At 39.9% G+C, this 22,288-nt stretch overlaps 2 protein-coding genes across 2 annotated transcripts; one reads left to right on the forward strand and one right to left on the reverse strand.

Annotated features, from left to right (window-relative positions):
• Nucleotides 1-1,312: 1,312 nt before the first annotated feature.
• seh1l (SEH1-like (S. cerevisiae)) lies at nucleotides 1,313-9,606 on the reverse strand. Its single transcript, XM_019880091.1, has 9 exons — nucleotides 9,204-9,606; nucleotides 8,601-8,651; nucleotides 8,282-8,428; nucleotides 6,578-6,789; nucleotides 5,734-5,832; nucleotides 5,484-5,624; nucleotides 5,215-5,369; nucleotides 3,716-3,869; nucleotides 1,313-1,638 (listed from the first exon to the last, which is right to left on the reverse strand). Exons 1-9 carry the CDS (start codon nucleotides 9,312-9,314, stop codon nucleotides 1,461-1,463), a joined length of 1,248 nt encoding a protein of 415 aa, XP_019735650.1. The 5' UTR covers nucleotides 9,315-9,606; the 3' UTR covers nucleotides 1,313-1,460.
• Nucleotides 9,607-11,163: 1,557 nt separating this feature from the next.
• ptpn2a (protein tyrosine phosphatase non-receptor type 2a) lies at nucleotides 11,164-21,594 on the forward strand. Its single transcript, XM_019880053.1, has 9 exons — nucleotides 11,164-11,436; nucleotides 13,802-13,892; nucleotides 14,309-14,409; nucleotides 14,582-14,680; nucleotides 17,395-17,532; nucleotides 17,707-17,916; nucleotides 18,372-18,533; nucleotides 19,344-19,531; nucleotides 20,379-21,594. Exons 1-9 carry the CDS (start codon nucleotides 11,380-11,382, stop codon nucleotides 20,566-20,568), a joined length of 1,236 nt encoding a protein of 411 aa, XP_019735612.1. The 5' UTR covers nucleotides 11,164-11,379; the 3' UTR covers nucleotides 20,569-21,594.
• The last annotated feature ends 694 nt before the right edge of the window (nucleotides 21,595-22,288 follow it).

The following is a 22,288-nucleotide window of genomic DNA, read 5'->3' on the forward strand; positions in this document are numbered from 1 at the left end:
GTCTGAGCCGGCATGTCATTCATTTTATTGTCTCTCATCATTGTATGAGGTAGGCATTAGCGTGAAGGATCTTGCCCAAGGACCCACACTGGATGGTGTTATGTGCTCATTTTTGCCCCAAGCGGGATTCGAACCTGAGTAGGCAGCCGTCGGCAAGTGCTCTTCAAGAGCCTTGTGTTTTTTGTTGTTTTTGTCACATGGTGTTGTTGTTACATCGTGTGGACCTGATGTGGACTGTTTTCAGCATTTTTGGCCACAACATTCGTCAAAGAAGAATCTGTGCTTGCGCCTTCTCGGCGGCACGCGTGAACCCGCACTGAATTTGATCGGGAGGAATGTTGCCGCCATTTGACTGTCGCTGCTGGACAGTGCCGGGGCGCTTGTGTCTTGCGCCTGAAGTAGGCAGCATTTTCACAGCTCCGCTTTGTTCAGCGGAAAGGTCGGTGCTGATGGATGGCGGCTGGATGGATGCATGGCTTGAGGAGCCGACGACGAGAAGGAGTTTCAGTGTGGAGCGCCGATGCGGATGTGGAACTGGGAGTCATGGCTTGGAATTGTAGCGGCATGGGACAGGAGAAGAGAGCCAACCTCTTTTTCGTTAATGGATGCTACAGCTTCTTGTTGCTTTCAAGCTTAGCTTGTAGCAGACGTGTGCCCATTGCGGCATGACGTCTTTGATCCACTGGTGAAAAGGACACTTTGATTCGCTCCTCTTTCATCTATAAATGCCTCAGACAACAAAGTGTATGCGGGAAAGTGGTTAAGATTGCACGATTTTCTGTGTCTCATGTGTTGTATTATTTTGTCATTTTATGTTAACTCTTCTTTTGGTGGCGGCGCGGGCACCCGCAGCGGCTCCTCTTGTTGTACGTTGTGAGAGGGAAGAAATTTCATCTGTGCAGCACATTTGACAATAAAGTTGTACTTGACTTGATACTTGATATATACATATACACACACACACACACACACACACACACACACAGGCCATATAAACATACAGGTATATTTCTGAATGACTTAGCCAGCCTTATATTCAAATATGCTCCTGAAGTGTGTTGTGTACAAAAGATGCCTACTGCAAATCATATTGGTCTCTTTTACGTCATAAAAATAGCGTTAATAATTCCTTAAAATTACATTACAATGAGCAGCAAGTTCCGTAAAAAAAAATAAATCAGAGTTGTCAAAAAAAAAAAAAATTCCACATCCTGTCACTGAATTGTATCCAGTTAGTTTACCTTTGAAACAGTTGACAGAGAAAAGGTTTGGATGCAGCATTGTTGGTAGCAATAGTAAGGCAATTTGAGACCTGGGTTGGACTTTATTTTCATGTATATATATACAAGAAAAAAAGGTATAGGACAAAAATACAAATCTCAGTTTGAAGCATATGTGCGACCCATCTCGCCTACCACATCGTTCCTTATTTGTAGCCTATATGCAATCGATATGCAATGTTACTGCCCGTCAGACTCGGACAAGGACACCAATGATCTGGAGGAAAGTCTGCATGATACGGACTGCTGCTGAGGCTGATTGTGCTCAACATCACAGTGCTCTATGAGTGAGGGGGGAGGCAGCAGGTGACCATGCCCGGTTGCAGCTCTGGGGGGATCCAGAGGCGGAAAGAAATACCTGAAGTCACAACAAATGACAAGAGACAAAAACAAGAATGGAAAATGGACAAACAGAATTTAAGTAGAAAATGGCATTAAAAGAAAATGAAGTCACATACTGTATAAGAATTACTGAAGTTATGGTATTGAGCAGTGGTTCTTAACCTGGGTTCAACCGAACCCTAGGGGTTCGGTGAAGCGGTCTCAGAAGTTTGACGAAGCCTCTGCCAACCCGACTAAACATGTCAATTAGTTATGACACGCCCACTTGGCCATCACTGGCTGGTTCATTATGTGCACAATTTAATAAACGTATATTTATGTCTTGAAATTGTATTTTTTTTTATTCTGTTTTTAATAAATGCATTTTTTAATGTCTTGAATTTGTTCCCCCCCCAAAAAAATCATATTTTTATTTTTCACTCATGAAGGGTTCGGTGAATGTGCATATGAAGTGGTTAGGTTCGGTACCTTGAACAAGGTTAAGTACCACTGGTATAGAGATATACACTGCAGTATTTGTCATGTCCTTTGAGACACAATAAGTACAAAATTAGACACCCAGACACAAAACATTCATGCAGGATGCGTAATGACACAAATAATATCACGGAAGAGAGGTTAGTAATATGCAAGATGCTGCAGCTCTTAGAAGGAAAGGCCTCTTTTCAATCTGCCATACAACACACAGTATAATCTATTGTCAGCAGTTAGAAAATGAGCTGAAAATATGTTCATATTTTAAAAATGCTTGCAAATTTAAGCACGTCTTGTTAGAATTTATATATTTAAAGAACATTTAATGAAAATACAAACATACAAGATAAGGACAAAGGCACCGGTTATTGATGCGCCAGGTTTGCGAGAGTGAACTTTAGATACATTGAAATATGTTGGGTGTGATCCAAAGACCATATCATGAGATGATACATCTAATCTGGACATTCATGACATTATCTATATTTTAAAACAAAGTAACAACAAGAGTTTGTTTTCATATGAAATTCATTGACACAAATGTATTTTCTGCTGCGAGTACAGAAGGTGGTGGTAAGGTATGCGGTCAAGATGTCAGCAGTTACAATTTAAATGTTGAGCTATATCAAGCACAAATGTATTTTAGCATTCCAGTGCAACCTCGAAAAACATAATTTCTTCTTGTGAAGTGTTTGAAGTCTGATTTGCTCAGCCTCCGAAACACTTTTTCATAGCAAATCATGTAAAAAAGGCTCCAAACACAACAAATTCGTATTTATGTAAAAACACGTACAATACCAAAAAAAAAAAAAAAAAAAAGTACAATTTTTTTGACTTAGCCATATGATACTGGTTAGCAAGATCTGTAACACGCACACCATTTTCATACTTAGCAATTAAACCTTCCTCAAAACCACTGTGTTTTGGCACCACTTTCCTTTTTTCTTTGCTGCTGTCCTGCCTTCAGCCCAAGGCTAAGAAAATTGTACAGGAAAAAATTTAAAAACATTATCTTTAGAACCACTCGCAAATGTTCGGGTGTTCGAGCTCCAAGAATTTGGTCGAACTTGGAGGAATTTTTTAATTCTCGATTTTTCAGTTCAATTCAGATTTGTCGGAGTCGCGAGTCAATCGAATTACAAGGTTGCACTGTACAAATTTTGAAAGGTTGGGACAATGGCTAATCAAACATATTAATCATCGAATCAATTTGGATGTTTGCCTATGACACACTACTTCATAAACATTTTTTTTGTATTTGAAATAAGAGGCACAACTTATATGAACAGGTTTATTCAGTTGACATTGCATGGTGGTTAGCCCCGGTACACTGCAAAATCGAAGCATGGGATTATTAACAAGCATCAGTACAAAACAAAAAATACTTATGTCAAAACACAAACAAAAAGATGTAACACCTGTTTGCACAGGTTGAATGGCAACAACCTGTATGCTGGAAAGCCACAAAAGCCAAGCTCTTTGCATGAGTGCAGTTTGGCTCCAGGAGTTTGGTCAGTGGGAGGTCAGAGTCCCAGACAGTGTGAGGCATATCGAGTTGTCAGTTGGGACTGGCTCAGGTTGGGATGGGTGAGTGGTGTCAGGCAAGCCACACCACCTACCTTCCTGCGGAAATTCCATTTAGTGCATTCTGGGAGGCCTGAGCAGAGGAGCCCACCACAGTTCTCATGACTGTGGGCTGACCAGATGAACCAGTTAGCGGGCTGCCGTCTCCCTTCAGGATGCCTGTGCACTTCCAGTTGTCCATGTAGTTGGCTGTGGAAGAATATGAACAGTGGTAAGGCAGTGTCCAGTAATCACCTTTTCCAAAGCTAAAGCATTGTTCAGTCTAGCCTTCTCGCACCTCCTACTGGATCCGTATTCCAAACATTCACCAACAATGGACATAATCTGCCAGCAGCCTAGAACACTGTCAAAAATCTCAATGCAAACTGTCCAACCGTGTCAGCAATAAGTGCTAAATTCTCAAATGTTCGAAAGTTGTCAACACGGGGACATCTGTTGCATGTTGCGCATGTATGGATCCAATATACTAATTGCCCAGTGAAATATTGTAGCTCTGGTAGAGAAGTAAAACCATGCCGCGTTGCAAAGATCTATCACAGGTCGGTGCGGTAAGGAAAGTCATCCTCTGCATAGGCCATGATGCAGAGTAACCAGGGTTCGAAGTGCCTCATTTGCAAGAGACAGGCCCACACGCTCATAACACGCCACTTTCCAAAATAAGTGCAATGTGTGGTAAAATACTGGATCAATGGGTTATTTTTTACAAAAGGATGTCACCGACATTATCCTCAAACAAAGGTTGAAAAAGTATATTGATAAACTGTGATAAAATTATCAGTGTCAAATCTTAATTGGAAGCATTACAGAAAGAGCACTATGGCTGCATTCACTGCAGGCCATGATGTGACTAATAATGTGACCAGAAGTCCATCTGGTGACATGCATGCACACAAAACATGAGGTTGAGTGACAATGCATGCGGATAAAACAATTACACATGGCGCTGCATGTCGGTCTCAGTCGCATTTGTGGCAACTCCAAGGAGTTTGTGCTTGAGCTCAGCGGTTCTCCAATATATTTATCAGTGTAAAGCATTTTTTTGCTGCTGACATTTTTCTGCTCATTGCTTTCTACACCATATGGCCTGTGGAACAATTGTGACATTTGTCGTCTTTTCATGACGTGTGGGTCAAGTATATACACAGAACATTATCCAGCTTCAAGGCAGAGCAAATTTGAGATTACCAAATTATGACTACAGTATTTTGTTTCCTGGCTTGTGTTAAATAAACACATAATAGATCCGATAACGATACATTTTCCTTTTTTTCAATTTCCAATTTTTAAATGGAAAAACAGGAGATGACTCATTCAACAGACAGTTTGTTTGAAATTTTGTTTGAGTGTTTATATTTACCATTTCTAATTCCCCAAATTATGTAGGGTTGCTGTTTATATATATATATATATATATATATATATATATATATATATATATTTTAAATTAATACGGAACAATCATTTCCTAAATTTTTAATTAAATCAAATTGAGACTATGAATGGTATCTTTTTTTTTTTTAAAAATTTTACGGACCTTTCCATAGACGCACGCAGCCATCATCCCCAGAAGAGGCCAGCAAGGTGCTGGTGATGTTCCAGCTCACACGCCACACTTGGGAGTTGTGGTTATCAAACTGGGCGACAATCTGCACCTCAAACTTGGTGGGTCCTGTCGAGGTGCTCTCCTTCCTAGATGAAGATGCACAACAATTAAGTGCCCAGTGCAATGTTGCAATGCATATCTGTGACTCACACATAAACACGTCAACTTTAAAAGACAAACAAAAACACAGAATAAGTCACCTTAAAGGGACAAGCTTAAAGATTCGGACATCTTTTGTTGCAATGGCGAGGACATGGAAAGATCGTCCCAGGTTTGGAGCAAATGCAGTGTCATGAACTGCATCTGTGATGGTCGCCAGAGTCTCAGCTTTGGCATATTTTCTTTTCCACATTGTAAAGAACAAAATGTTACATTAGTTAAGTTCGGAGTTAATCAATTGATTATGCTGGAAACGGTGTGACAAATATCAGAGAAAGAGAGAAACCTTACCTTGTGTTTTCATTGTACTCATAGATCTGGACTTTGCCACCATACGTCACGTTGCCGTCGTCACTCCCCACTGCAAACATTGGTGGGTGGGCGCGGGAGCTGGTTGGGAGTGAAGATATACACGATTTAACTTGATGTATTAGAACAGAGCCACGATTAAAAAGCTCCAAAGTCAGTTCAATTTTGTCTTAACAGATGCAGTCATGTTTGACATTGCTTTATTGGTCTGACAAAAGTAGGAGAACAGTGGGGACAGTTGTCCTGTGTGTAACCCGAATAAAAAGACGCATCATGTTGCATATGTAGACCATCCATACTTGAAAAAATTTGCTTGACTATATTGCTCAAAGATGCACTTGCATACTACTTGAACAGGCTGACCCCTGTACATTTTTCTGCTCTGGCTCCCGGGGAAGGCGGACACTTTTTGGAGGAGGGCAGAGTCTTCCTTATTGTTCAATGCCGACGAACGGATTGAAGGGCGACGTAGGACATGTCACGCTATGTGGCGAGAAGAATTTTGCGTGCCAGACCTTAGTCATCGTGGTCATGACCAATCTTTGAGTAAGTCACACTACACGGGGTGACACGTCAAGACAACTCAAGATCGGCTACAAGGCACTACGTTTGTCTGCAACACGTCTGTCAGCTCAAAATCGGACGACATTCGTGTAGTCAGACGTCGGAATTACACCGAGTCGCATTCCCAAATTATTTGACTCCCACTCAGATTGGGATCAGAGACAGACAACCCTGAAAAGGCATCAACAATAAAGATACAAAACCTTTCCAGCCAATTACCGACACACAATACCTTTAGCTTTCAACAATACATTGCTCTGACCTGGACGGGTTCCAAGAAATGCAGCTGCAGCTGAGTTTGCAAGAGATTTCATGCTGCAGGGACCACTGACTCAGGTTCATGACGTCTGGAGCCTCATAGATCCTCACAACTCCGTCCGCTGAACACGTGGTCAGCATTAGGCCCATGTGTTTAGGAGCAAATTTCACATCGGTCACTGATGTTCTACTGTCCACAAGTGTGGTTCTTTTTATCTAAGAGAAATGAATGGGAGAAAGTTTAGTCTTGCAACATACAGATTATATCAGAAAACTGTCAAACTAAAACAATTGTTGAAATTATTACTTGCATATCAATAAATGTTGCCACTTTGCTTTCTATTTTTTTCAGTCATTCAAAAGGATTGTCCAGTAAATAGAGGCATATTTATCATTTAATGGCAAGGACAATTTTTCATGTTTTTTAAAGTATCCAGGTATTCAATCCCAGGTACATCTTTATGTATTGTTACAAATTATATCACGTGGTAGGGTAAGAAGGGTCTGAAAATGGCTGGCACTGAATGAGTTTTAAATAAAAGTACAGAAGGTGTACTGTACTTAATGCTCATGCGTATGTATACAGAGCTACGTACTATCTGTATATAAATCTATATATAGGCGGCACGGTGATCAACTGGTTATCACGTCTGCCTCAGAGGGAGGGAGGGTTGGATAGATAGATAGATAGAGTGTGTGTGTGAGTGTGTGTTAAAACAAAATGGTGTTTGCTTGAAATGTATATCCCAACTGCCAATGTGCGACACCTGGCGCCAAAATTTTATGATGTATTCGACCATGGTTGGTGAACCATGAATCCAAGAACAAAGGTTTCTGAAGAAAACAGAACATTTAATGCTACATGATGAACTATGTTCAAAACAAACAATGCTTCCGCCCACTGATAACACCTTATGATTGTGTATAGCGGGGTTGTCAAACTCATTTTTGTCGCGGGCCACATCGAAGTTACCATTTTCCTTGGGGGGACGTTCTGACTGTGAAAGCATTTAAAGAAGTCAAGAATAATGGTTGATTCAACGATTGTTTAAGTTACTGTAATGAACACAGAACCAGGTGGCATTTTTGGTTTTCTAGAGGTGGATAATCTTAGTTTGGCTTTAATTTCAGGAATTTGAGGAGGAAATTAACAGTGATTATTATATTTAAATGGAAGCTTCAACCAAGCCTAATTTTCCCAGAGTTATTTTTTTTCTTTTCAAAAATTAAAAAATACTGTTTTCTCCATAACACTTCATTCATTTCATAAGTGCAACACACCATGCAAGCTTTTTTTATACACACATAAATAAAACTATATATGCCATGTAGTCGTCATTTTAGATGTCAAAAGGTTTTTGTAACATGACTTGCTTGTTTGTCAGCATGACTTAGATTTGTTCTTGGTTTTGCTGTTCGGTGCTTTCTACCGTCTTTATTACCGATTTGCTTTACTGTTTGTTGTATATGTTGAATTGCTCCATGTACAGCACTTTGTATGCAGCGATGGCTGTTTGAAAGTGCTCTATAAATACAGTTGAGTTGAGTTGTTTGACAAGAAACTCTATGACAGATGGACAACTGTTAATCCAAGCCTATATGGAATTATTTGCAACTGTGAATTTCTCAAGTAAATGTTAGGTTTCCCTTCAGGGATGTCATGTGTAACTCATGCAAGAGTCAAACAATATTCTGGTGTGGCACTGACCCAATGGCTCTGTCCTCTCTGTTTGTCATTTGACTCTCCTACTATCTCCTCCCAGACAGCCGCTGTCCTGTCAAAGGAGCATGAAGCAAGAACTTGTCCAAATTCTGGATGAGCCCAGGTCACTCTCCACACGGATCCACTATGCGTCTGTGAGCACGGAGAAGAACTTGTCAAGTGTATCCCCAATCGAAATACATTGATCCATAAAAAAGAGAGTGCAGAAAATAAGAAGTGCTTCGGTGTGCACATTTCATGCGACTTTCTGTAGAAATACAAATTTTCTATTTTGGAATACGAACAACTCACAGCCGGTTCATACCTTCCAGCTGGCAGTACAGTGCCATTCTCCGTTCTCACTCTTGTCCCACACCTGGGAAAAAAAGATTGTCACCGAGTTAAGACAATCAATGCCTCTTTTCCCAGCACTGTAATATCTAACACGTCTGTATGGGGGGTTATATTGAAGTGTTTACAATTGATCATAGATTCGTAAATCACTGTCGGTCATATAGTACTATATGGTGTCTGGAAACCTATTACCTATGTGCTAGTTTTATAGATGTTGTATTATTGTTATTTTAAATACAATGTTCTCAAAAGCGATTTGGGACATCTGCAGCTGTTGTGACAGCGCTATATAAATAAAGTTGCATTGTATTGTGTGTCGTAAGTTACTTGTGGTCGGACTACTCTTCCGTTACAACGTGTGCAGCATAACCTAGCATGCATGCTATTTTGGCCAAACTATTTCCGATGAAGCCACATTATTCGAAAACGCCACAACTCGCAGACAATAAATGCCTTGCCCACGTCTGTCGAAAAATTAGCAAATGCAACTGAGTAAACTCAACAGTACGCGCAACGTGTTGGGAAAGTGGCTACAGTCAAGTAAGGCTACTAAGGCTAACTCGAGTTAACTTACTTTGACACTTTGGTCACTGGAACAAGTCGCCATTCTCCGACCATGAAAATCATACGACACATCATGAATCAGATCTTTATGATCTGCTGCAATGCTGCGTGCAACAAACATGTTTGCAAATGCAGCTACACGAAACTCACAACACACTCCTCAAGCTAACAAGACTGTCATGACGTGATGTACAGTATTTGTTGGCGGGCCGTTGCCGCCAATAACTTCACCGCATGTGATTACTACATGTGACCACAGTGGGGCGCATTAAGACAATTAGACAAATGCTACCCCTGTGCTACCGTGGTTGCATGACACCACTTTTATGCCACTTTATAATGTTTGACCTGGCCATAAAGTCAAGGTAGGAAGATAGGAAAAGTGACGTAAATTTGACGATTCTATTCTTTTTCTCCCCCCGGTTTTTTTTCCTTCTTCTTCTTCTTCTTCTTCTTTGTCTTCTTCATCATCATCATCATCTTCTTCTTCTTCTTCTTCTTCTTCTTCTTCTTCTTCTTCTTCTTCTTCTTCTTCTTCTTCTTCTTCTTCTTCTTCTTCTTCTTCTTCTTCGAGGGCTGTTTGCAAACCGGAATAGTGCATTACCGCCCCCATTGAGCTGCAATGAATCCTGTTTTGGCTGAACTATTACTTTTTAAATCTTTTATCAAATTCTCTTGTCCTAAAAAAATAAATAGAAATTAAAATAAATATCTCTAATGCTTTTTATCTTTGTTGGTACTATGAAATTCTTGTTTGTATGTTTGGTTAAATTTCATTTATTTAATATACCTTACCTATCTATAAATTGCTCCGTTTTACAAACCGAATTCAAATGAAGTCGAGACATTATGTTAAAGATAAATTAAAAGACGATACAATGATGTGCAAATCATCATACACAACATATATTGAATTGATACACTACATAGACAAGACATTTAATGTTCAAACTGATAAATATTACTGTTTTTAGCAAATTTTATGGCTGTAACACGTTCCAAAAAAGCTGAGACAGGGGCATGTTTATTACTGTGTTAATCACATCACCTTTTCTTTTAACGACATTCAATAAACGTTTCGGAACTAAGTACACTAACTTTTGAAGCTTTGTTGGTGGAATTCTTTCTAGCTTCAGTTGTTCAGCAGTCCTGGGTCTCCGTTGCCATGTTTTACGCTCCATAATGCACCATAAATTTTCATTGGGACACAGGTCTAGACTGCAGGCAATCCAGTCTTGTACTGGTACTCTTTTTCTACGAAGTCATGCTGTTGGAACACATGTAGAATGTGGTTTGACGTTGTCTTGATGAAATAAGCCATGAAAAAAACTTTTGAACTTATGTTGTTTTCCTCTTTGGCCCAGAGGACACGACATCCACAATTTCCCAAAACAATTGAAATGTGGACTTGTCAGACCATAGCACGCTGCTCCAATTTGCATCCGTCCATCTTTGATGAGCGCGGACTCAGAGAAGCCGGTGACATTTTTACTACACTGCAGTGTAAAAGGTACAATTGATCACTTCCTTAAAATCGGAATGTTTACCACACAATCATGATCATAAATTGATTGATTAATATACGATTAAAAGAAAAACATTAAAGATTAAACATGAAAAGAAAAGATCGACTTATTTTACTTCGCTATATTTCTTCATGTATTTGTTAATTCTTTCTTAAATTTGCTTCTCACCCTATTTTTGTACTTCATAACACATGCATAACGTTCAAATAGCTGAACACCGTCTGCCTCCCCTGCTTCCTCAATCACTCGGTTGCCAGATAGTTTTCCTGGGGAAAAAAAAACAAGTATGATACTTCATGTGTCCATGATTATGATTATTTATTTCATTCTCTCATTTGTCTAAACGTTTAAAACGAATTTAACGTCAAGAAAACAGTTTGTGTTTCCAATGTAAAGAGGGCGACATGCACAAAGCCTGGAGTCGAGAGGGGAGGGGGAGAGCTGGCAAGCAAACGTCATCAGCTTGTGGTTGTAGTGGAGTAGCAGACAGACAGACAGACAGAGAGACAGGCAAACTGACAGACTCCCCGCAGGGATCCCCACGGTCCCACACCACTGTAAACCGTGTAGATGGCCGCTCGAGGGGAGTAACTTGGTGAAGGCTGCCGCAAACATCATTTAGTTATCCAGAAAGTGTCCGAGGCGCTATTTAACTTTACAATGGAGCAAGAATTTGAAGACATTGATTTCTCCGGGGGATGGCAAAACATTTACAACGTAAGTTTGTCGGCATTTACTGGGCCTCTGGTGTTTTGATGACGCGCGTTTGCTAATTAAACTACTACGCTAATTTTATTGCAAACACATTTTTTTTAAACTTCAGATGTCTTTCCAAGCGAGCCGTCTAATGTCAATCACGTGGCTATTTAATCTATTTTTGTGAATGAGGCTTATTTAACCCACCCACTTTTCTTGAAAGACTAAGGAGAAGTAGCTTTCTGTGCTAGTAGTCCTCGACTTCCGTAGCCAGAAAACGTGCAAATGCTGTGTTCTAAGTTGAGCTCAGTTAGCTAATGCCATTTGACCGCAGCAGCGGTACACGCTCGCGTCAGTTTCTGAGAAGTCGTCATCAACGGGACTTCCAAAGAAGGCACGTGTTGTACCGCCATCTCCAAGGGAGCCGTGCGTTCACATTATCACACTTAAGTTCCGGTTTAACCCAAGCTGTGACCATGTCAGATAAAAGCTACGTCGGTTTTCCAAAAGCAACACGAACGTAACAACAAAAAGAGCAGCATTGTCAATGAAAACAAACTGTTACTTTTATCGTCGAAAACAGTTGTTTGTTTCATGTTAGTACACTGCACAATCACCGTGCTGAGAGTCTTACGTGTACAATAATATCCTTGAAAGTACTAATTATCTTGATACTGTATTAAATATTTATGATCAGATGTTTTGGCAGTGCAAATCACTGTATTGTAGTGTATTTGTATTTTATGTTTCCCTTTTGTTCATGTTTCACCTTTCCAATTTGCTGCTTTTGGAGTTTGTAAAGTTATTAACTAATTACTGTACTACATATTGTGTACTCAGCCGTAACCACGTTTTTATTTTTTTAATTAACCTGAGCCAGGGCTGGACTGGCCATCTGGTTGACAGGGCAGATGCCCCGTGAGTCGACATCTTTTGGGGCTCCGGTGGTGCTATTTGAACATTATTTTTTCTGCATTTCCCCCAAGAGACCAGGCCATAATTTAGAGGGAGCAACCAATAAATCCATTTACTATATAGTGTAGATAGCAAACTGAACCATTCAACTACGTGGTAGCCAAGAGTAGTCAGGAGTCATGTGTGAATACAAATTTTATAACAACCCGTCTTTAGAATGGAAGGTTTGATTCTTGAAGTCAGTGTCGATTATATCCAGTATTTTCACACCATAGCAAGCAAACATCATGGCCGAGAAGTCATTATTTATCATGGTTTCATGAAATAAAATGCACATATATCCAGAACCTTGCTCAGCACATTCTTAATACAAGCAGGAATAAACCTGAGGTAAAAAGCAGCATCAACAATTCTGAAGAATAAAATGATTTCTGTCATTGTGCTTTCTTGTAGATAGGATTTGAATGAATGTCCCATCAACAGCCTAGCTCTGCCTCTGGTCGTCATGGCAATTAAAGCTTTATTTACCATTAGGCTTGCAATAGTGAGCAGAGTGTACGGTGGGTCGTTTGCATGTGACAAGACCACCTGAGACTGAGTTCCGTGGACTTACAAAGAGGGTGTTAAATGTGTTGAAATGCTTGATGCTTTGAATGTTATCTTAAGACACCTGGAAACTGTCTTAAAATGCAGGAGAAAAAAAATGCCTAGATTTCCTTTAAAACTTAAGTAGCAGCGTTAGCCGTGTTGTTGAATTGAGTTGCTACCAAAACATTTGCCCGGGACTGTATGGTAGATTAGTACTGTATATCATGTGTTTACACTTAATTTCACAGTGCACCTGGATGTGTTCACCTCTCATATTTTGGCATTCTTGCTAAACTTAAATATTTTTGCATACAGATTAGAAATGGCATTATTTACTAATTAGCGACAACACATTGTTCCAAAGTCAGCATATTCTTGTATCTCTGAAGTTTCTATTCAAATTTGCATATCCTGAGAAGTGCCATTGCTATTGTAATCGTCTCTGGCTTGTTTTTGTAAAAGAATTATTTTATAGCACTTAAACAATGGTCACGGAGTGTTTTTGCTGAAGCATGTGAAAACAGCAACGTAGTAAAAGAGTTAAACAATGAAGCGGGATTTATTGCAAAAGACCTGTCAAGCAGGAAAGCAATAACAAGTGAAACAAATGCAGCATGCATTGCGTTAAGATTACTTGCAGAGTTAAACCTTGTAGCTCGTCTAGTGAAAATCGCTTTGTCATCTTGGTGGACGATACTGATTGTATCGATTATGATTGATGACGTGTGTACTAGATTGTGCGGCACATAACAAAAAGTAGTTCTTGTCCAATGAGGGCCATGCTAATTAAAACACCACGTTATAGAGGAGATGACAATTTCCCAACAAGTAATCACTTTTAATGCAAAGCTAACATTCTTTGTCTTATTTTTTCTTTCTACAGGAGATCCGGAACCAAGCCAATGAATATCCCTACAATGTGGCAAAACTGGCTGTGAACCGTAATTTGAATCGCTACAGAGATGTTAGTCCGTGTAAGTCTCCCGAACACACTTGTATGCTGAGATGAGCATGATATGATTGGAAAGGTAATGTTGTGTTGAAATAACATCACCATAAAGAAGAGAGCACCTTTTAGTGCAGTGCAGTGTAGTATCATTTTGAACAAAAACGACAAAGTTGATAAATACTATATATAATTTTCTATATGAACCGACAACAACGAAGGTGGGAAAAGTGTGTGAATTTTTCTTACTGGGCTGCTTTGACATGTTATGAACTTAGATCAGGAATCAGTGTTGAGCTCGGTTCCACAGCTTTGCCATTGTATCAATAAGGCTTTTGAGATTCATTGGAATATGATATTGTTCACCTTTCTTGAAATATTAATCTGCATTGCGGTCAATAATGTCTTTGTGACTCGTCGCTATTCTGTCTCTCCTGACTTTAGATGATCACAGCCGGGTAAAACTTGAAAGTTCTGAAAATGACTACATCAATGCAAGTTTAGTCTCAGTGGAAGAAGCCCGTAGAGCTTACATTCTTTCTCAGGTGAGGTCTGCTACGAGCAAGACGTGTGTTTATCATACTTGATACACTCACATTTTTGACAGCAGCATATTTGGTTATTTAACGAGGCTTATTTGGAGAGGAAAACTGTGGATCGTTTTTTTAATCTCTTTGTGACGACCATGTCTAAATTTATTTTCAATGGTCTTTACAGGGTCCTTTAAGGAACACTTGTGGTCACTTCTGGCTGATGATTTGGGAGCAGTGTTCCAAAGCCGTTATAATGCTGAACAGAATCATTGAAAAGGGATCCGTAAGTACATTTCAACTCAATTGGGGATGAGCGCGTTCATGTTTGTGCCAAACTAAAAGTCATTGCACCATGTTAAAGTCTAATTTTTGTAATGTTACAAAAACTTGGCATTTGAATAGGGGTGTGTGTGTGGACTTTTTATATCTACTACTAATAAATACATTGCTACATGGCCCTTGTATTTATTGCAAATTATATACTCACATTATATACATGGATATTATTGCCACTTTCGTGATCCTATTTATCACTTTTGACACAAATCACTTGACTCATGATTCACCAGTAACAATGGTAATACCTTTGTTGTATGATAACAGTTCTTATTTCTGGATTTAGCAAACTTGATGGCTGCCCAAAATTTCTGCTTGCATAGCACCTGAAAAAAAATGTCACGCTCACACTCACAATTTTTTTTTCATCCCTCTGTAGTCCGGACCAAAGTTTTGAGTCACGTATTCACATTTACGTGCAAGTTGCGTTTCACGCTGGTTACCCAAAAATGGATTGATGTCTTGTGTGGTAAAACTCAAACGTTGCAAACTGTAAAACTGTCAGTGGGGTTGCATCAGCTCATTATTTCATATGACTTCAGAGTGCTTCTGATAACTGGATTTAGTTGGTATATATTTGTGATTTCCATGGTTTTCTTTTTCCTCTGGGTCCATGGAGTAGTCACAAGGTAAACCTAACAGCACCGCACCTCACTTGCAAGAGGGCAGAGACTACTTCTCCAAGTGGAGTTTAGATGTGAGCAGTAACACTCAAGTTTTACATGAAACAAACCTGGAAAGGCTTGAAAAACAGCCCATGAGTGCAACTTTTGATGACTGGATCAGTTGTTATCATAAGTCACCATTCAGCTTCCACGCAGTAAAGAGGTGCAGTCATGACCCAAAACATCCTGCAAAGATTTTGCTCCACCCTCATATCACCAAAACATGAAGCCGTGTTTTGATGATAGCAGCAATCATCTTGGTCATCCTTTCCACTGTATTGTTAGCGATGAGATTTAATTTCGGTGTACGTGCGCTTGCAAACATGTTTTTACGGTTGAGTAAAGATAAACCAAAATGTGATAACGTCACCGAGTTTTGTCTGTTTTTGCAAATGCTAAATACAGTCAAGGAGACAGCAAAGTAATGACTCCTTTGGGAAAAATCTGATTAGTTGTGTTCATTCAGCCTTAAAGCACGCATTCGTTCCAAGGTGCAATCACCACACTCACACAGGATCTATGTAATGCTGTAATACTGATTGATTCACATGTTCTGGCGGGCCATCTTGATGATGGAGTTAATTTTGAACCCTCTAAAAAAAATTGTAATTCCCTTTACAACTTGAAGAGCCTCGATGATTAAAATCAAGGCAGAAAGTGGGAGAGAGAGCTGCAGAAAAAGAGATTTAATGTGCATAACAGTGTGTTAAATATCACAATATAAAGCCGTGTAAAGATGATTTTTACTTCATCATAAAATAAATATTGTATTATCAACAGCCCTGCTTTGTTTTCTGAAGTGCACATATTTTCATGGTTGTATTTTGCCAGGCAGCAGTGCTGTGCTGACTTTAAACTACAGTATCTTTTGGCATTACGTTGTTTGTTTGAAGAAGACAGGCATTGTTTTAAGAAAAGGACTGGTTTGTGTTTCATTCCATCCTTGTTGTGACGATTCTCTGTTGGCCAATTACACTGATTGCTGGATGTGACCCTGCACAACTTTGAACCCTTGACATACAAAAAGCGTACAGTGTGGAGAACAGAACTTGACTGCTTCTTGGAAACCGGGCTTAGGCTATCAAGTTCTAGGTATTGCCGACTGTAACCACCCTGAAAATAAGAATACGGCGGAATTGTACGTGTGGAGGATCGAAGCTCGGCGTCTCGTCTTTGTGGTGATGGATTTGCACGCAAAACATTTCAATAACTCATGACTTGTATTTAATTGAGGATTTTGCATTTTTATAGAGGCAATTGTTCGTGGAAGAGAAATACGGAAAATAAAGTGATCTTTCTGATAATGTTGGGGAAACTCCTAACCACATAAAAGTCATGCTTTGATTTGTTTAAGTCACCCCCAGTGCGTGGCAATTTGATGTGAAGGTTTGTGTCCCCCCTCCATAGCAATGCCTTTAAAACTTCTGGACAGTCCACCTGGAAAAAGCAAAAAAATGCAGAGTTGAAAAGAGTTTTGTCATGGGTAATAGGTAAGATTGTAAATTTGAAACTCGCCACAGAAGAGTGTTGTTAACAATCCTGCCAAATTGGAATGATCAAAAAAGGGCGGGTCTCGATTTTTTTTAAAAAGGGAAGCCAATGTTTCTGCTCTCCCAATGCTGTGGCCGCGTGTGCAGAATTTGCTGAAACCACGCCTTGCTCAGCTGTAAATCAAATACAAGAATATCTCGCATCTCTCTTATGCCTTCAACATCCCTACATGTTTGTGCCGCAAAATTATACATGCTTAAAGTTGCCAGTGGATAGAATATATCCCACCGAGTCATCGCAGGGCTTTCCACACTCTGATGAAAGGCACTAGCCACCAGCTAGCTTGCCAGCTAAAAAGCTTCCCGCATCACCTCCTTCCCTAATGTACATCGGTTGCCGTATGTCACCAAGTTCGTGCTTGTTTTTGTTCTGTGCAAGCCTTTAGTTCACCACGCTCATACTTTTATTTCTACCATTCTTAATAAATTCCTATTTATTTTTCCAGGAAAAGTGTGCGCAGTACTGGCCAACTACGGCGGAACAACAAATGTCCTTCACTGACACCGGTTTTGTTGTCAGGCTACTGTCAGAGGAGGATCATTCCTATTTCACAATCCGTGTGCTAAAATTACAAAACATCAAGGTAAGATCTAGTCTATTTAAAAGGGAGATTCCCATATGTAGTGTGATGGTTTTGGCAGCTGCAGCGTCTAAACTTTCTTTCCCATGAATCGTGTTGTCAAATGAGCCTGTTTGTGCAGAAATCTGTTCACACAACACTCAGATCACTATTAAGGTCCCACATTGTCTGTCACAGACGGGGGAGTGGAGATCGATTTATCACTTTCACTACACCGCCTGGCCGGATTTTGGTGTGCCAGAATCTCCTGCCTCCTTCCTCAACTTCCTTTTCAAGGTTCGGGAGTCTTGTTCACTGGGCACAGAGCACGGGCCCTCAGTTGTGCACTGCAGTGCTGGGATTGGGCGTTCTGGGACCTTTGCCTTGGTGGACACCTGCCTGGTCTTGGTGAGAACAGAGATTGTTTTCAAATTTGGCCAGTGTGAATAGTAACAAGTACTATCATAGGGTTGATATGAGTTGACCGAGAGTCATAAATCCACACTCCAAAAATCAATCTGATCTAATAATAATAACCAGCTGCAGGTGAGATCAGAAAATCCTTGTTGGATTTATAAAATTCATCTTGCCTCGTTATACATTCACAGATACAAGTAAACATACTGTAAAAACAAAAATAAACTATTATGTGGTGTAGGTCTATAATGAAGGCATAGGAATTAAGAAATGTAAAAAAAAAGGGCCTCCAAGACTGTCTGCTACCTTTTCCCTAGTCTGATTAAATATAGTTCCAAGATTTAGATTTTGCTTCATGTGACAAGCAATGCAACCGTGTCAACTGTTTTCCAAAGCATGGATTTGCCCGGTCCTTTTAATCAAATAGGGAAAATGTGTTTTTCCAGATGGATCGGAGGAATAATCCGTCCTCAGTGGACATACAGAAGGTCCTTCTGGACATGAGGGAATACCGCATGGGCCTGATCCAGACTCCTGATCAGCTGCGCTTCTCGTACATGGCCGTCATCGAGGGAGCCAAACTCCTTGGGACCAACAGTTCAGCACAGGTAGCGCTTTGACTGAAGGGGACAGCTGGGTTTATTATTTTAGTCCACTTTAGTAAATGGAATTAAAAGAAAAAAATGGTAGTGAGTTGATCAATTATTGATACTTGCTATTTTTAATATTTTAAATTGAGGAAATTATTAGAGAGAGGCTTTTTACTTAAAGTAGAAATTAAATTCCAACAACAAAAGATTACATTTGTTTAAAAAAAAAAAAAAGAAAAAAGAAAGCAGCGTGCCCTATGACTCTTTTGCTGAATCTAACAAAAGCAAGTGCGTCAATGTCAGGAAATGGCATACATGTCATTTTAGTCAGTGACGTCGTTAGGTTCATGGCTGGTGAAGCACTGGAGCTGATGGCGCGCTCTTGAATGCCCCTGATGACCTTGCATTTTTCATCTGCTGTGTTATGCAATTCGCAAAACAAAACTTCTTCACGCTATTTGGCAAATTAACATTCTGCTCACAAAAATATTGTATACCATTGACCACTCCACATGTGTGGGTCAAATGTTGACCAGTTTTGAAAATGTCATGCTTGCTTCAATGATGCAATGATGATGGTTGAACAAAAATATTGTTTTGGGGGTTGCCTGAAAAGTGATGATTTCATATTTAGCACTGGATTATAAGATAACAAACGGATGCCTTTTATTGCTGGTTTGGACATAAAGTACCGGTAGTTAAAACACAATGCGGAGGAGGAGATGTGATCATCTTTAAAGCATGTGCGGATAGTTGATTTTAAGCTGAAATTTGTATTGTTAAAAATATGCTAAAATCATTCTGTTTTTGTACTTTGCCTGGTATCAGGTCAAGCCAGTGGTGATGTCCAGAGATGATTTGGAGACAGAGCTGCCTCCACCTCTCCCTCCACCGAGACCTCACTTAAACAACAGCAGACCTTGCATGGAGTTCCAGCTCACCTCAAAAGACCACATGCCCTTGCTGGTAGAGAAGCCACAGTACCAAGACCACAGCGAGGCAGAGAGCACTGGACAGTAAGTAAACCATTTTTTTGTCGGTTTTATCTGTCAAAGAAATCTCACTGACTTGAAATGTAATTAAGAGGGGAAAAAATAGAGTAATGCATTGGTAATTTATCCAGTTGAATAGATTATGTTGTTAAAAAACAACGCACAAAAATGAAATGCTGAGATAGTCGAAAAAACCCGGAGACACGGAGGGTTTTGTATGACAGGAAAGGACTTTAAAGTCATGACAAGTTTGTAAACATGGACTCGTCAAAAACATTCAATTTGCGATTGTTTCTTGATAATTGATCGGGATACAGAATGTACTACTACTGTACTTGTGTCCAGGTAAGATTTTTCGGACTATAAGCCGCACTTAAAATGCTTTATGCGCTTTGTAATGTCGTGCGCCCTCTGTATTGATGACTGTCGGCTCTTCAGTTTGTCGTCTTTCAATTCAAATTACTTACTATTATGTTTGTGTGGCATTCTCATCCACACTAATCACTCACTAGCAGGCCATATGTTTTCGTCATACCAGAACTAGGACTACACTCTGCTTCTAAGAATTGTGGGAAACGTGTGCCTAATGCAAGCTATTCCTGGTGGCGGGTTTCAATGTTGCAATATGGGACAATATCATTCCAGTGTTTGAGACCAAGAGGTCGACAGAAAGTTACATCCCTTGCTATTTACTTTAGCAATCATGTTTGCATTCTCATCCGCATCTAATCGCCGGCAGTCTTTATTTTTTTTGCCATAACAGAACTAAAATGACCTCCTGCTTTTGCATCTAAGAATCATGGGAAATATCATCCGACTCACGGCGTAAGCATCTGGTTTGTTGATGACTCATTGCTTCCCTTCCTTGTAGTGTGAAGAAGCGACACCGTGAAGAGAGGATTGCCAGCACCTCACAGAAGGTCCAGCAGATGAAACAGAGACTGAGCGACTCGGAGAGAAAAAAAGAGAAGTGGCAGTACTGGAGACCCATTCTGCTTAACGTCGGTGCTGGTGCTGCATTGGCTTTTGGTCTGCTGGTGTGCTGGATGTACTCCCAGTGAGCAGCTCGCAGTCACTTCGAACTGACTCTTATTTTGCACCAGTACCTGAGATTAGGTACTTCTCAAAGTAGATTTAGAGGGTATTTATTTCTTAAGGTCACAATGCAGGAGTGCTAGATCAAATGACTGTGTATATTTTTAATAGATCTAAACAAAATTAGTTACATCTCAGGATCTTGGTGCCAGCATGAGGATTTCCTTTTTCTTCTTGTCTCTGAATGTACTGTGTCATTTCATGGAAAATATGTATGAAAGGTGCAGTGCAAAAGAAAATTGTTTTTATTATTTTTTTCATTTTTTATTTACAATAATCAGATAGGCGTAACCCATTCTATGTCACAACTTTACATTTAGAAATTCAAAATAACTGTTCAGGAATTTGATACTCGAGCGTTGGGAGTTAGGTCCCACCCCCCCATCACCCGTTGAATTAATGCATTTAGTGTTTCTGAAAGGCACCACTTGTTCTTCCATTCACATTCAGCGGGGCATCCCAAAATTGATTAAGTATATATTTTTAGTCAGCTAGACACTTAAGAGAGCTGCCTTGCTTCTGGTTTCGCTTCAGAAAAAAAATGTTTTATCTTTCAGCATATGAGTGAGTGTTTAGCTTTCATGTCCTTTGTTTGGATCCGACAAATGGTCGGGTCGTTCACCTCGTGGTGCACGTATTGACCCACTGGCTGGGCTCATTTTTGTGTCATTACAAGTTATCCCACTGTTGCATTTTCAAGAAACCAAAGCAAACCTGTTCATTTACTCAAATCAATTTTTGTTCTCCGATTGGTGGAATGTAGACTCTGTCGGATCTGTGACACAACTGACTCCTATTTCTTGTTGCACCTTGGTGTTGCATGTAACCGCATTGGTTTGCAACTAACTGGGACCAAGCTGTATCAGTTGGAAGTGTACAGTGGGTTAAAATTCCTCTGAGCAAATGTTAATGCCTGTTTGATGTTTGAGGATGTGCCTTCATGTGATTTTAAATGGAACAAATGTGTGCGACCAGGTTTACTGCAATCTCAAGATCTTAATTCACGTGAGCTTTTATCCCCCCCCCCCCCCCCCCCCCCCATCACTATTGGGAGCGAGGTGATCCCACTTGGACATATGACTGAGGGTGAAAGGTGGACTCCATTTGTTCACGATACATGCACAGCCCCCGAACCAAAACAAAAATACAGGTGCCCTAGGATTTTGTCATTTCTGTCATAAGCAAGCATTACACAGTCTGATTTGTATGTCTTCACATTGACCAAATAGTTCACTGTGTGGCATTTATCAAATTTTCATTGAACCCATAAACATTTTTATTCATGGCATTCCATTTGTTTTTGCTTTCCAGATTCAATGTTTTCATTTTGGTACCACATCAAGCCACAATGACATTTGTTGTTTGAACAAAACAACATGAAATACTTCTTAATAAAACAATATCCTTTTTTTCCAAAACCTGGCATTGCATCTGTTATTTTTAAGAGATTTTACGGTATTCATGACAGCGTTCAACTTCTCTGCTTAGCATTTGCTGTACTGTTGCCGTAATTTCATTCAGTGCATGAGTTTAATAACTCCTGTCAGACTGGCAATGTTCTCCTCTTGGATTCCAGGAAGGGATTCAGCATTTCTTGAAGTCCTGGCCCGGATTAAGCACCATAGTTTCATATGCTGTTATCTGATGTGCTTGCGGGGGGGACTTTTCCTAGTAAATTGTTCAGGG

The sequence above is a fragment of the Hippocampus comes genome, unplaced genomic scaffold, assembly GCF_001891065.2.
Source record: "Hippocampus comes isolate QL1 unplaced genomic scaffold, H_comes_QL1_v1.1 scaffold135, whole genome shotgun sequence".
Classification (NCBI taxonomy): domain Eukaryota; kingdom Metazoa; phylum Chordata; class Actinopteri; order Syngnathiformes; family Syngnathidae; genus Hippocampus; species Hippocampus comes.

Excerpts from the sequence above, each read along its gene's own strand:
- seh1l (XM_019880091.1), bottom strand. The coding sequence starts at position 9,314 with ATGTTTGTTGCACGCAGCATTGCAGCAGATCATAAAGATCTGATTCAT. Across the intron at positions 5,833-6,577 it reads ATTTCTTGGAACCCGTCCAG|CTCCCGCGCCCACCCACCAA; the intron begins GTCAGAGCAATG and ends ACTCCCAACCAG. Across the intron at positions 5,370-5,483 it reads TTTAAGCTTGTCCCTTTAAG|GAAGGAGAGCACCTCGACAG; the intron begins GTGACTTATTCT and ends ATCTTCATCTAG.
- ptpn2a (XM_019880053.1), top strand. The coding sequence starts at position 11,380 with ATGGAGCAAGAATTTGAAGACATTGATTTCTCCGGGGGATGGCAAAAC. Across the intron at positions 14,681-17,394 it reads GAATCATTGAAAAGGGATCC|GAAAAGTGTGCGCAGTACTG; the intron begins GTAAGTACATTT and ends TTATTTTTCCAG. Across the intron at positions 19,532-20,378 it reads GAGGCAGAGAGCACTGGACA|TGTGAAGAAGCGACACCGTG; the intron begins GTAAGTAAACCA and ends CCTTCCTTGTAG.